General features: G+C 27.3%; 1 protein-coding gene across 1 annotated transcript in view; it reads right to left on the bottom strand.

Moving 5' to 3' along the window:
- LOC113373269 (MAGUK p55 subfamily member 6-like) overlaps nt 1-16,458 on the bottom strand; it is an 84,749-nt gene that overhangs the window by 29,818 nt on the left and 38,473 nt on the right. Inside the window, exon 2 of the mRNA XM_026613575.1 lies at nt 15,298-15,416. Within this exon, the coding sequence (XP_026469360.1) occupies nt 15,298-15,416 (119 nt within the window). The remainder of the gene's footprint in view (nt 1-15,297; nt 15,417-16,458) is intronic.

The following is a 16,458-nucleotide window of genomic DNA, read 5'->3' as shown; positions in this document are numbered from 1 at the left end:
TTTGCTATAACCTTATTTATATTTAGTTAATTTTAATTATTTTTAAATATAACTAGTTTGTTTGTTGCAAGTATTTTTTAATTTGATAAGTATTTTAATAAGCTTTACATGGATATGGAACAAAAAGTGTTAAAAATCACGGTTTTTAAGAGAATGATAAGTATTTTAATAAGCTTCACATGGATATTGAACAAAAAGTGTTAAAAACCACTGTTTTTAAGAGAATGGCTCAACCGATTCGAATGATCCATGAAACATTCGATTCGTAATGATGGGGAGAAGTGGATATTAGATTTTGGCAAAGGCAGGTCCTGCCGTTTTGGAGATATAAAGCTAAAGATGCAAAATATTGTAGTTTTTAAGAGAACTAAGCATCCGATTTGAATGATTCTGAATGATGAAACTTTCTGCTTGTGTTAACGAAATGGTTGCTTTTGGCGTAAGATTTTTTTTAGTTCAATTTTTTTTTAATTTTCAAAAAAAAAAGTTTTTTGGATTTTAATTTTAATTCAAGCTAAAGTTTTCATCACTTATATACTTCAAATAAATAATTTTAACTTTGCATTTCAGTTTATTAAGTACTTATTGTTAGAAATATTTGACAATACTGTTCATTAAATCCGATTAAGTTTTGTTTTTTTAATTTTTATAAAATAAGAATAATTTAAGTTACATTATTAATGATAATCTATTTGAAAACATTTAATATTTCTCGAATTATTCATTAAAGGTGCGGGAAATTCCGGCAATTTGCCTTAAGGCACGATGTGATTCACCACTAGTTTTAATTATTTTTCTACAGTGAATAATTTTTTTTAAAAAAATCTCTATAGACCATCCTCGTACATCAGTATTATTTTAAAGGTTGCTAAATAAATTTTCTATTGAAATCTGGAATTTTTATTAATTTTTACTTAATTATGATTTCACTTTGTTGTTGAATCTTAGAACATTGATAACTCTCACTAAATATACTTCCAAAGTAATATAATTATTATCATTACGATTATATTGTTATAATGTAATAAAAAATATATTTTCCATGCTTATTTAAAAAATACAAGATTATATTTTCAATATTATAAAATACTGGCGCTCGTATTTAAATTTTTAAATTCACTGTTATAATTTGCAAATAGATGAAGTGAGTTATTAATAATTAGTTTTAGTGAGAGTGTTATGTGTATATAAATATAATTCGAAATAAATAGAATCACCACACAAAGCCAATGTCGTTAAATTGTAATTAACTAAGTGCTTAGCAAATCGAAAATATTTTGAAATATTATATATGTAAATTACTCCTCTATATCTTTCATACTATTTATGCATTCTTCTATACATGGAAATGTGTTCAAAGTAAACATTAATACATATATAGTAGCTAACGAATGTTTGAAATTCCCATTAACATTTCAAGATATGTAGTAGAACTTGAAAAATTATGTAATTTTTCAGGAAAATAATTCAAATAATAATTTGTCAATTATTGAAAAATTTATTTGGTAGAGATAATTGATTCCAAAACTAAAAAGCTTATAGTTTTATAGATTTTGTATAGAATACTTGTGTAGATAGTTTTATTAATATAAATTAAGACAATATTGATAGGTAAAGGCAAGTAGGTAAAGTAATTTTATGGAGATTAGTTTTATCCATACCAATCAACTATATCAAAAGTATTTGGTTTTCAACAAAAATAATGAAAAAAATAATTTGCAAGAACATTGCTGGTTAAAAAAAATTCAAATTATATGACCATTTTTAATTTTGAACAAAGGGGAAACACTAACTCAGTAGTAAGTGTAACACTAAGACTTTCTATTTATTGTCCACTAAAGACAAATAGGTTATTAAAAAAATTAAAATATTTATCAAAAATTATATGATAAAATAAAAAAAAACTAATATAGCAAGATTAATTATTTTTTAACAGGAAATATTTATGCCAAGCATAGCGGTTCTATGCAAGCTAGAAAATCCGAATACATAGCATGGTAAAACGAGATACATGTAGTAATTTTCAATACACGCAAATCAATGAAAATACTCCAACCCCAAAGAAAAGCCCAAAAATCTATGAAAATCCAATGTGGGCGTTTACCTGTAGCCGCGTGTACACATACGCCAGCGAACGGTATATGTTTACTTATTCAGTTTACAAACACAGTCAACGCTAAAATTATGTCGAAATCGACACACAAGCATAAATAAATGAGCAATCGAATCACGAAAACAAATGGTGACATCATGAAAAACACACACATATGGAAAATATTAATAAATTGACAAAAACATTAGTTAAATTCATGATTTCTTAGTAGAAGCAGTCGTTGATAGTGGATTTTGGTAAATCAATTTATAGTTACTGTTCGGACGTCTTTTCGTTTTATTATATTGGCCATGAAGGTGACAAATTTCAGGGCATTAAGCTTTACACGGAATGGTTGCTACCCCGGTAGAGGGGGTAGCGTAGTATTTTAATTGAACTAGTCGTTCACTTAAAAACCAAATAACCAATAAAAATAAATATATCTTCTTTCATTATAACTTAGTAACAAATCAGTGATTTTAATTAGAACTGCAACAAGTATATAATATACAAACAAATCAGTGTTTAATACAGTCCACAGCTACAAGGGTAAAATTATAACCCAACAACCTGAGTTATCGAAGGAGAGTTTTAATAAATTCTATAACTACGTAACATAAAGTACAGTTACTTTAGCTACCCATTTAGTTTTATAAGCTATATTTTTTGTATACATATGTATGTATGCAACATATACATATATATGTGTAAGCACTTTGCAAAATTCCATAATATAATTCAATTAACCGAGAAAGAGATGATGCCATCAAGGTTCAAACAAAAATGTAGTAATTAATTGTCTTGAATTGGATTCGAACACAAATTCTTCATTGAAAATCAAAAGCATTAATTTAAAATTATGGAATAAATACATCAATAAATAAAAGAAACAAATTTATTTATTCTTTTTTATCTGTTCCGATTCCATTATGGAGCATCACCAAATTTTTGGTAGTACTTAGAATGCTTAAATAGAATTCCAATCCAGCCTCATAGTATGAATTTATCAAAATATATTATTGTTTTTTACTACTATCAACGTATTATCCAAAGCATTTAATATTGATAATAAATAAAGTGTTTGTGATGTGCACATAAATTTATATTGCCAATTAATTAAACTTGGCTAACTTGTTTTTAAGATGCTGAATATCGCTGTAATAAATCCAATAATTGATGCAACTTTTGGCAATTGAAAGGAAACTCAAAACGTAAGAAACATATGATAGGCAATTTTCAGATTTTCACTATTTGAAATCATTTTTAGAAGTTGTACTATCTCTAACAATGAGTAAAATAACTAACTTATTAATATATACCCAAATTTTGTATTTGATATAAGTTTAAATACTGGAATATGGCTGTTACTAATTATTGTAATAAATCCAATAATTGATGCAACTTTTGGTAATTGAAAGGAAACTCAAAACGTAAGAAACATATGTTAAGCAATTTTCAGATTTTCACTATTTTAAACAATTTTTAGAAGTTGTTCTAACTTTAACAATGAGTCAAATAACTCCGTTAATAAATCCCCATATTTTGTATTTAATTTAGGTCTTTTAGACTTACTGAAATATGGCTTATACTAGTTTATAAGGCCAAATAAATAACAACAAAAATAAACTCCGTTATTAAGTTTAAAGTCCCCACATCACAAACATTTGTATACCTCCCCCCACCAACCCACATACTACAATAACAAAACAACACCAAACTTCTTACCTGTCACGCGAAATATCCTGTACACACCCTTTTTCCTCAACACTTATCCCTTTCCTAAGGCACAAATAAAGCACAGCTTTTACAAAACCATACACTGATTCGAAATTAGTTTTAGTTGTTGGGAAAAATCACGGAAAAACCAAGTATTTGTTAATCATCGTCGCCGAAAAACAGGTTGCAGCACCTAACTACGGTAAAACGTAAACTAAAATGAAAGTTCCAGTGGTACGGAACGCAAGGGGGCCACGCAGACATGCGCGGGCCTTAGGTGTGTTCCCACGTGAGTCCATACAAACTTTGTCGCTGTGTGCGACGAAACGCGGACAGAGGCGTGGGAGAAAAAGATCGAACAAAATATGAATAAACAGAGATAATATATGAGCAGTAAATTAAATAAATCTATAAATAAATTTATTTTTAACTAATTGTTTTATAGACAAGCTCTTTATTATGCTTAATAATTAACAGCCGAAGACTGTCAGGTTAAATATTAACATAGATGAAAAATGTACATAAGAAAAGTTTACTCTTTATTTATGAAAGTTAATAATAATTTTAAACTTTTTTTGTATTTAATTTTTTTTAAATTTAATAAATTGTAATTTTCTTCAGTACATTTTCTAGAAATTAGTCCACAATTGGTCTAATGTATATGTTTTCAATATATATTGATTTACTAAAGCAAATAGAAATTTATTCTGATTCAAAATTACTTTAAAACTTGAAAATACTTTCACTGAGCATATTGGACTACCACTTAGAATTTAAAATCTTATCTACACATTTGTCATCAGAATTACTGAATGCTTCTTACCAGGCTGATTGTAATTATATGGAAATAAAAAAGTGTGATTCAAAACTCAATGTGATTTTGGCAGTCAGTTTATTATTGACTTTTATGTTTCATAGAAAGATATACAATAAGGTACAATTATTAAAATATTAAATATTGTCCAGCTATCACCTTAATTCTTACCATATTTATACTTGTTTATCTGTGATTCTTACAACTTTTCTATCAGGAACTAAAATATTGTGTATCAATATTTATAATATTATTACTCAATCGCTTTGTAAAACGTTTTGATAATTTTAAATTATATTAAAGTTTTTTATTATATAACCTTTATAAAAGCTTGACCACTGACAAAAGTATAAACAAGAGGAAAATAGCAAATAAGAAGTAAATTAAGTTAAAAAAAGTAAATTTACAGAAGACGCATTAAATTAATAGTTAGTCCAACAGATGAATGGATGGCGAAATACTAGATCAGGGTTATATACAGTGTTATTTTTGCAAATAATGGGCCCATACAATTTGTATTTTGCATTGACTGAATAATGTATTTATTATTTCACAATATTGCTTTAAAAATAAATTTAAGACATTGAAACTGTTTGCCTCCTGGCTGTTTTTTTCTTCTAGTTTATGAGGTAGAAAGGACTAGATGACACATTTTAGAAAAATGTGTAAAAAATATATTTCTATGAAAAGGAATGAACTGAACATAGTTTGATAATTGGTTGTTTGATACATGTTATGTGTTCATTTAATTTAAGCTTTAGACAGTATAAATACAGAAAGTCAGATTGGACCTTTGTTCGGTGACTCTTTAAAAATTCAGTAATCGGTAGCCAGCATATTAATAACATTAAAAAGATTCACTTAAAATGTATTTCTAAACATCAAATAAGTACAAGAGGTTATCGAGGAGAGGAGCTTGAAATATCATCAAGAGAACTCATACCATCCAAACACACAAATGAAAGATCTGCAAAAACATTTACCAGAAGACTGAATAGAAAATGACCGCAAGATCTAATAAATTGACAAGCAATATATTTATGTAAAGAAATTCCTCACTGGGGCAATTTTTAAACGCCATGTACCGAACAGCAAAAAATCTCATTGAACCAAAGGTTAAGATTGGTTATGAGAAATAAATTATAATTAATTCAAAGAAAAAGTAATGAAAAAAATTGAGGTATGTGCCGAAAGCCTAAGATTGCAATTCATAACAAATTGCTGGTAAATCCTATTTAGACGTAACGTACTTTGAGAACACCATCGGTAAAAATAATTTTTTTTTTATTGTTTGAACAGCAATCAGAACACTTGTTTGTTCTATAAGCTGTTGGTTAAGACTTATGGCTACTTATTTCATGAGAGGCAATCCATCGATTTACCATTCTCTTATGTGTGGGATATTTTTTTGATATTAGCTATTACGTCTAATGGTTAACATGTGATTGGATGTTGCAGCTATGTCCACGAAGGACGATTTTCACTTGGAATTATATTGTGATTTATAACCCCAAGTGGAAATTTGACATCAAAGCTGCCTGATGTCGGGCTACGGCGGTAGCGGGAATAGAACCAGCGAGCCTGGGTCTAGTTGATGCTAGCCCACGCCCTAACCGATATCGCCACCGCTGTCCCAAAAATAATATAAACATTCCATAAAAAGCCGAAAAACAAAATCCTATAAACATATTATTTGACTTTCTCTGCATAAAATTAGCTAATTCACCCAGATTCCTGTAAGTATAACGCTGCAAAAAATCACATTCCTTTCGATCAAACATAGAATTAAACTATAACTAAAAGTGCTTGCTAATAATTTGTAGCAAAACTCATATCATTATAGAAAAAGGACTTAGGCTTTTGAATTAGAACTTAAAATATTACTCAAAATTTTTTATAACATGATTTGAATTTTTTTTATATCATTTTATATTCATTGCACGCATCTGTAAATGCTTCCATCCATTTTCAGCAATTGCACTTTTCAGCATTTTTCTTTTTATTTTTATTCAGAGTGTAGAAAACAAATATAGTTAAATGAATAACAGCATGATCGGAAATTAATCATTTCTTAAATTTAACTGATTTTTTCCCCAAATATTAAATTCCTACGTCACTGCGTTGCATACCTATGCGTATACGTCAATACTAGCGCATCGTGCATGTGAAACTGGTTTCTAGTACGACTCGGCTGCACAATGAATTCTCGCGGCGCTATAGGTTCTGCTAAGAGTCGAATAGGGGATCTTATAAGATTATTTGCATTTCCTATGGCTTCTTGCCCTCGACCAACACACAATATCTACACATGCATTTACATGGTTTTACTTCCTAATAATATATGACAGGAGGAAACTAACTAGCAGGGATCAGTTAGGACAACCTGGTTCTGTTAAATTAGCATTAAGTTTTACTTCTTGCTATATTCAAAATCATGATATTGGAATCTTACCTTTAACACATACAAATCATAACAAATAAAGAAAAATTGAATTTGATATATTTTCAAAAATTGTGTTTAATAAAGAAAGAAACAGAAATTTCAGAACAAGATTTTGATTTTGTGGCTTAGGAGCACCAAAACATATCCCGAACTAGCTGGTTCATCTCGACACGAAGATACCTACCACAAAAGATGTAATAACAAAAACAACACATAAATATAGAAATAAGCTCATCAGTCACCCAAATTCTCTAGCAAACTTCTTAATAACAGACCTATCGACTAAGGTTGAAGAGAAAAGCGCCACTTGATCTAAGTCATCAATTTTCCTGATAAAGATTGAAATAACTTAGCTATTATTTATAAGAAATTATTTATAATTAAATATTTAAGATTATATCATTATCAATAAAATATTGTTAATATTATAACGAATGAAAAAACAACTATTGAGTTGTTTTTTCAATATGTCCTTATAGTATCCAATGTCCCTTTGCGGCTGACAATTGTAAATTCCACAATTTAACTGGACAGTTGTAAATAAAAGAAAGAATAAAAAAAAGAAATAACATATAGCAATCAACATTCGAAGTATGTTAAGAATTTTGATCAAAAATCATAATTACCTTTGTTTGCTAATTGTAATTCATAAAATTATGGAGTATGTTGCTAAAACATGAACCTTATGTTTGGGTAGCGTTTTTTGAAAATTTCTTCAACGTTTGTTTCACCATCTGCGCCATTATGAAATATTAGCAATACTCTCGGTAGTACTTAAAATGTCTAAAACTAATATCAATCCAGAGATTGGACGACTAGGTATGAGAACCTTTTAAACTTATGCATTCCAATTGGGAATAGCTTAGGCTCAAGCCCGTTGTTCGTAGTCAAAAATAAAGCAAAATCTAAAATATTGTGAACAGTAAGAAATCTACAAAAATCATTAAAATCGAGTCGAACAACCTTATGAGAAGTTGCCTAAGGCATTTCATAATTATCATCAATTAACGATTAACTATTCGATAGGATCATGTAATGGTTAGTCGAGTCATTCTATTTTAATTAACAACTGAAGACGTTTTTTATAATTTTGTAATAATACTCAAGCTTAATTGTTGTTTTAAAGTTTGTCACTGTTTTATCCAAATTCTGTGCAAATATTAACTGTCCAAAATATTGTTTTCGCAATGACTTTCATGATATATTCATATTTATCAGGAAAAATCGCTCAATTTAAAATGAATGATTTCATATTTAATCAAAATTTAATATGTATTTTAAATCAAGATAGATTTATATATAATCAAATTATTGATAGACATCAAAAAAAGTAAGTACTTCCCATTGAAATCTATAATAAAAATGTATTTAATTTTATCAATAATGCAAATGCTAAAAATTGCAAAATTAATTTGCCAAATATTATATCATCATCGTGATGATATCATTTCTATTAACAATAATTTGAATGTACACTTGAAACAGACAACGTGCGATAAAAAGTAGTTTTACAAAAAACAAATATTTTAAAAAATGATATAAGAATTCTAAATAATGCATATGATTTTGATATAATTCAACGAAAAGAGATCATCATTAATTTTTCATATAAATTTAAAAAAAAAATTAGTAAATGATAATATATTTCGATAAAGTATATATGTCTAAATAGGATTCACCAGCAATTTGTAATGAATTGCAATATTAGGCTTTTGACACATAACTCATTTTTTTTTTCAAAAATAGAAAAACAGAAAACTTATGGCTATGATTACAGATTCTAATTTAGAAGACGATTAGACACTTCTAGTAACATATACTAACTAGTTTAAATGGAATAAGATAATTTTGATTAATTTAATTTTATTCTTCAATTAATAATTAATAATGAATAATTTGATGTCGTTTTATCCTCAAATTAAAAATTATTTTTGAGGCATCTCAAATGTATACCTACTATTGAAACCTAATTAGGGCTCTTGTATTAGCAATTATCATTAAGAAGATTGTAAATTTCTACGTTTATAATTTAATATTGACAAATAATTTAAATAAATGATTAAATTTATATAAAAGCAAATATATTTTCTGATATATTCTTCGATATCGTTTTCCAGATATGTTGTACGCAACTATTATATTGATGTTAATATACATACTCGTATGTCATTAATGCTCACACCGTGTCAATTGACCCATATACTGGACCAAGGATAAAACCAATGTTTATTACAAAACTAATCTCATTGAAAGCATTATGTACATATCGTAAAATTAACTTGCTCAAAACAAATCAAGCTACAGATAATGTGGATCATTTTTATACTATTTCATACTCAGGATAGCCCTTAGAATTTTGCGTATCAACTATCAACACGAACTTATCTATTTTTAATGTACCTTCCAATATATCATCAGAATCCATACACTAAAAATTGTTTCACAATTTTTAAACCCATCACTTAATATTTCTCAAGATATAAAAATCTTTTAATAATAAAGTGCTCACATAATTCATTTTTAAATTTTATTTTTGTATAAGTGGACAGATATTCAGAAGTGATGTAAATTTATGTTGTTTTTCTTAAGCCACATCTTTAAATAGAGTTCACAAAAATAAATTATTAGTAGTATATTCATGAGTTTTAGGATTGTGAAATATTAAAGTTTTTATTTTATGGAAATCAGTAGTTTTTAAAAACTTATCACTGTATAAGATACTGTATAAGAATAAGACATTGAGTAAAGAGATAATAAAAGCAATAGTTTTCAAAATGTGTTAAACTTTTGGAAATTTGGAGTACATCTGCTATCTGAATAATCAAATCGAAATAAATTTTAGAGTAGCACCTTTTTTGTCATTTATTTCAATGCAAAGTGGATTTATATATTTCTCCATATAGCATATATTATTACCATTAGTCAAAATCTTTTTTTTGTTACCTTTTAGTATAACAGGCTGAAATGTGAAGTTCTCTAGAATTTCAGACAAATCTTATATATGTTTATCAAACAAAAAAAGTTTTAAAAATTTGCTAAAAAATATCAACATCTATGTCTTACTTTTGCTGAAAGTTTTCTTTGATAACTGAGTACGTTTTGATATAGAGAGATTCATTTAATATTCAGATTGTGTGAGTTTCTTAAAACTTGTTATATTATGCCTTACGAATAAGAGTTCTAAAAGGTCATTGTACAAAAGTACTACTTTGCATAACTTATTAAGGAATTTCTTGGAGTCGGCTACTACTACTACCTATGTTTGCTTTGTTACAGGTGCGAACGGTTTATGTCGAAGTATTTTGTCATACTTTCACGTCAGGAGACGAAAGTTGCAATAATGTGACACGATTTTGTAATAAAATAAGATTTCTAGATACATCAGTTACAGAAAATTGATTAATAAAATGTAATTGAAAGATAAACTTTTGCAAGTAAGTACATGAACGACTGCACCTGAAATATAGATGTCCCAGCAGGTTTGATTCTCTTTTGAGCAACCTAGTTTCAACAACAGTTTCCACTTGGAAATATATGTATATAGCAAAATGTTTTCGTATGAAAAAATCCCTGATCAGGCATTGCTGTATCAATAAAAATTTGCCATTACAGAAATTGTAATAATAATTAATCACAAAGAGATGGGACAACAGTTTGGGTTGCTACCTGTAGAAACGACTAGTCTTGAGTCAAATTAGCACAACAGTTTTTAGAACCCATATTCCTTGTGAAAATGATAATAAAAAGCCCTAAACTAAGAGACTCCTTAGAGAACTCTATCAAATTTCCATCGAGATTTAGCAAACTAGCAAACTAGCAAACTCCTTAATAACAGAGAACTATCGAAGAAGGTTGAACAGAAAAGCGCCACTGGGTTTAAGTCATCAATTTTCCTGATAAAGATTGAGATAAGTCATTCTTTATAAGAAATTATTTATAAGTATATTATTAAGATTATATCATTATGAATAAAATATTGTTAATATTATAACGAATGGGAAAACATCTATTGAGTTGTTTTTTCAACATGCCCATTTAGTATACAATGTCCCTTTACAACTGACAATTGTAAATTCCCCAAATTTATTAAATGTCCTTACTTGGACAGTTGTAAATAAAATACAGAATAAAAACAAGATTTACATTGTTGACGAAAGTAGAACAAATGATATGACAAAATTTTGTAATAAAAGTCTACAGCTGAATCATATAAGTTGAATATATTACATTTTGCTAGGTGTGAAAACTTTGATGATGTGATGTGGTAAATATATATTTTATCGCTTTTTAATTTTTATGGAACATCGGTGCGTATCGAAGTGGTTTTATTATATTTTGATAGCATGAGATCACATGTTTAGATATAAAACTTTTTATAGTAGCTCTATACTAAAATTTAGCAATAGAAAAAAGTTATTGCATAAAAGGCAATAATAACCAATAATCAATTTGTTTTAATTATAACTTCTTTTAATAAAGTGGCCACTGGTATTTCTTTAAGGTATTGGTATTTTGCCTTGGGGCAAGTTACATAAACTTCCCAATGTGTGTTAATAATCGACTTAATCAATAAAAAAATAATTAATTTATGAGTGATTAAAAGTATTCCGAGTGGATTTATTAAACATAATTGAAAAAGAACGAACACGTTAACTCGGAGTATTTTCTGGAAGCAAATTTTCAAAAATCAATAATTTTTATAATTTAACCAGTTTCCATAGGACTTTAATGGTTTAGTATGTTCATTAAGACCAAGTACTGTATCGTATACCAAGTAAATCGTCTAATTTTAATTTTTACAAACGTCAAAAAGCTACTCATTTTTTCATACCTTGATGAATTTTTAAAATTAAACTACTTGACGCAAAGCCGTAATATTTTAGTAAGTTCTATAAGACTATGATATATATCGCCAAAAAAGTTCCATAAAAAGTTTCATAATATATATTGTTTGTAAATTATCAATCTAAAGAACAAAAGGTATCAATCTAAAACTGTATTCTAAAAAATTTAGTAGTAATTTAGGTCTATAGAGAAATGAGTATCAGAAAATTATTGATATTACACGATTCAAAATATTTTCAAATTGTTATAGGTTTTTGTCACAAAATATATAACAGATGTATTAAAGAAATTACCATGAAGTTTTGATCAAAGCACTCTATATGTAAAAATTATGAATAAGAAATATTTATCCTACCAAAAATTTTAAGGGTAGAGTGCATAATATGCACTCATATCAACTGCATATCACATATGTGATATATTCATTAAATTACTTGAAGAAAATGTTTATCAATAAATGTAAAAATTCAATTATATTTTAGTATGCATGTGTCTATTTTATGATATTTTAGAATAACAATATGATCATTAGTGAGGAAATATACTTGAATAGATTTTTTTTAGTTTTATTTGGAATATAGAAACGTTGTCGAAAAGATATTATACCATTGTGATAATTCAACAATGTAAAAGTCTTATATTATGTAAATATTTGCTCAATATAAATACGTCTACAAATCAACGATACTATTTTTTAAATACCATTGTGACAAATACAAATCATACTATTATACTATTTCTCAAACTAGTGGGGTGCTGGCATCGTGCCTTAAGGCAAATTGCTGAAACTTCCAGTACCGTAATTAAAAATCTTGGTATGGCACTTAAAAAAAAAACACAAAATGTGTACACATTATTAAAATTTTTATAAAATATCTGATTATTTGAGGTGCATATGTCCAATAAACATTTTTGACCGCCAAATCACTTTTTGCCCCGAATATTCTGAACTGCTAGATCTACCTTTGCCAAAAACTAATCAGCAGTCTACTTATCAATACAAGTCGAGTGTTTTTTAAATTATTCAAATCGTTTGATTGGTGTTCCCGAAATCGTCGAGGAAAATTTGTATCCGAACACACACACACACATACACACATACACACACATACATCAATATTTTCGAAGGTATGCCAAAATATTCAGAAACCTTTGAAACGTAAAGATATATAAAAAAAATATTTTCGGTTATTTTGCGATTACTATAACTTACTCTACGGGAAATTAATATCATCACGACAAAAACGGTTTATATTGCGCTTTATTCAACATATAATACGCCTACAAATCTACTATATATTTCCCTTTTCTTACAAAGTTTCTCAAAGAATAAATCTAACTAATATAAATAACATTCCTGCAAATCCTCATGAATTAATAATTAAATTCTTCATAGCAATTCAAGTCCTAAGGCAATTTAAAACACTACTTCGTACAGGCGTGTTGCATAAAATTGATTCAATTAAATCGGCCAACAGAAGTCAATGTGTTTTGACCCTTGGAGGTCAGACCCATTCACAGGTTAGGGTCAATTTTCAACCTACGCATGGAGCAAGTTGTGAAGAAAAATTTATTGAATGTCGAAAGAATTGGGACACGAAATAAGTGACTAATAAAAAGTTATTGAATAATACTGAGGTAACCGAGACCTATATTTGAAGGTATGAAAATTACTATTGTTCATCAATAACACACACACACTCATATATATATATATATATATATATATATATATACTAGATGACCCGGCAGACGTTGTCCTGTACCCACTGCAATTTAAATTCCAAATTTTTTAATATCCTATCCTATACTTTTTAATATTCTATTTAATGTCCTGCCATTTATGGTCTTAGCATAAGTTATATACATAATGAAAACTGCAATATTTTATCAGTTTAAGAAATTCAGAAAGAATAAAATTAGTAACTACAGTAAAAGAACAATTTCACCTTGGTTATTTCCAACCAATATAATTGCTTTAATAATTTATATAATTTGTAATAGTCCATAATTTTTATAATCGCGTACACTATTATAGTTGCTTTTTGGCAATTACATTTTTTACTAAAAATTTAATAAACATTATTACTTTAGTTAAAATCTCCGGTGAATTAATTTCTTCTGTGAAAATTAAATGTAGTTTATATGACTCTATTCAATCTAAGATCATGATGAAACAAATGAATTTTTGATACATGAAACAAAATTCTAAATTTTTTCAATAAGTAGAAATATTCTTTTGTATTTAAATAATTTAGTAAAGTAAAGCAAAATACAACATGCACAACTTTAAAAAAATAATGTATTTGCAAATTCGGAACGTATTGTGTTATTTATTAAACTAAATTATATAATTTCATCGGACAAACATATATTGAATCTTGTATTGTTTTAATTTCTGGCACATCTCAGCTGGTTTTCGGCAATAATATTGCAGATATTATATTTTACTTATTCATAATCATGAATATGGGTATTATATACTTATATTGCCTAGGGTCGCTTAAACTACATTCAAATTTTAAGTGAATCGACATTTTTAGCAGATGACAGTACTCATGTATCAAAATGTTTTTAATGTCAAACAATGATATGTTCTTTTTGGCAATTTTTTCTATTTATGTTTGAAATATTATTATATTTTTATAATCACTTACATTTTAAAAAATCCCCTTAACAAACTTCAGAAAGATTTATTAAAATCCGAATAATCGTTAAGGAGTACTAAATGTATGCATCATTATACAAGAATTTTATATATAATATATATATATATATAATATATATATATATATATATATATATAATATATATATATATATATATATATAAATATATATATATATTAGGTTGGTCCTTGATATGGACATTTTCGAATTTCCTTGCTCCCAAGTGCTCAAACGGTTCCAAATTGATAAAAAACAATTCTCTCAAAATTTTAGCTCAATATTGTTTTTTAGATAGTGCGCAATTCAATCAAAGTTTTGTATGGAAATAGCATGAAAAAAAATTCAAAAATTTTAAAAATGTTTTTAGATATAATTTAGCGAACAAATGAATAAGTTTTATTCAAAATTTGTCGCTAAGCTATTTCTAAATTTTTTTCCATGCTATTTCCATACGAAGTTTGATTGAATTGCGCTCTATCTAAAAGTTAATATTAGGAGCTAAAACTTTCAGAAAAATTGTTTTTTATCAATTTGGAACCAAGGAAATTCAAAAATGACCATATTAAAGACCACCCTAATATATATAATTGACTGATTCATTCACTTATAAAATCTTTGCGATCATATAGCATATATTGGAGCTTTGAAGCTTTGTCCATTATCAGGAGAGCTTTAAAAAGGGAGTACACGTATCTATGAAAATCATAAAGCTTCTTACCTTGACTAGAGAAGTAACAGCTGGGCTGTCCAGTAATCCTTGCAAAAATACTAGATCTGTATTATCGACACCTTTCTCACTAAGACTATTGAGATTATCTCTTACATGATGAAATGCATCTGAAAAATAAATTGGAAACTATTACAGAACACATTGATTTCTAAAACTAACATGAATATATTAAAACATATTGTACTACCAATATTTTTAGTAATAGACTGAAAATACTTAATATGCCATCAAAAATATTAACACACAATAAATGAAAAGTTTAGCGTAAACTAAACATTTTAGAATTATTTCTTCAATATAAGTCAAGGCAATCAAGATTTTGTAAAAAATATATTACATCTAAATACATAAACTTATTTTTGCATTAATCATACCAAATTATTAGAGGGCGTTCATTAATCACGTGAGGCTTTTAGGGGGAGGGGGGGTTGACAAAAAATCACGAAATATCACTTGGGAGAAGGAGGTGTATAGAAAGATATCACGTGTATTTATATTTTATCTAAATTTTTTTTAAACAATCCAAACATTTAAAAAAAAAATAAAAAATTGTACATTTTTTGCTCGTAATTAAAAATAGACGTAATGTTTGGTGGGGGACGGGGGCAATTTTGAATATCACCACATATAACCAAGGGTGAGGGGAATCCGAAAATCCTTAAAAAATCGATCAAGCGATTAATTGACGCCCCTTTAAATATATTTTAAATCATGCAATTTGAAAAAATCAAGTTGTAGTTCTAATTGTAAGCAAAATAATTAAATTTGTCTCTATGATTACAAATAAATTTCAATATATATATATATATAATATATATATATATATATATAGAGTTTATAATTTAAAATTTAAGCAATTTATAAAAGCATTGAGCTGTAAAATTCAGTGTCAAGTATACCTTAGAATAAATATATTTTTATTATATTATATTTCTATTCTAAATAATCAGATTTCAGCTATATATATTTATGTATTACTCATAAAATTAAAGAAATAAATATTTATAAAACGCAGTATTTTCATTATAAATCTGTCAAACTCCATATAAATATTTCATTTATATCAAAACGCTGAAATTCTATGATAAACAAACGCAGATGGAAAATTCAAATAGTTGGAACATTTGCTTATGATGTAAAGTTTGAGGA

Source organism: Ctenocephalides felis, unplaced genomic scaffold (genome assembly GCF_003426905.1).
Source record: "Ctenocephalides felis isolate EL2017-DRISC unplaced genomic scaffold, ASM342690v1 CF-g0.4_SCAFFOLD_01604, whole genome shotgun sequence".
Taxonomy (NCBI): domain Eukaryota; kingdom Metazoa; phylum Arthropoda; class Insecta; order Siphonaptera; family Pulicidae; genus Ctenocephalides; species Ctenocephalides felis.
The sequence above is the reverse complement of the archived record's forward strand: the minus strand, read 5'-3'. Positions and strand labels throughout refer to the sequence as shown.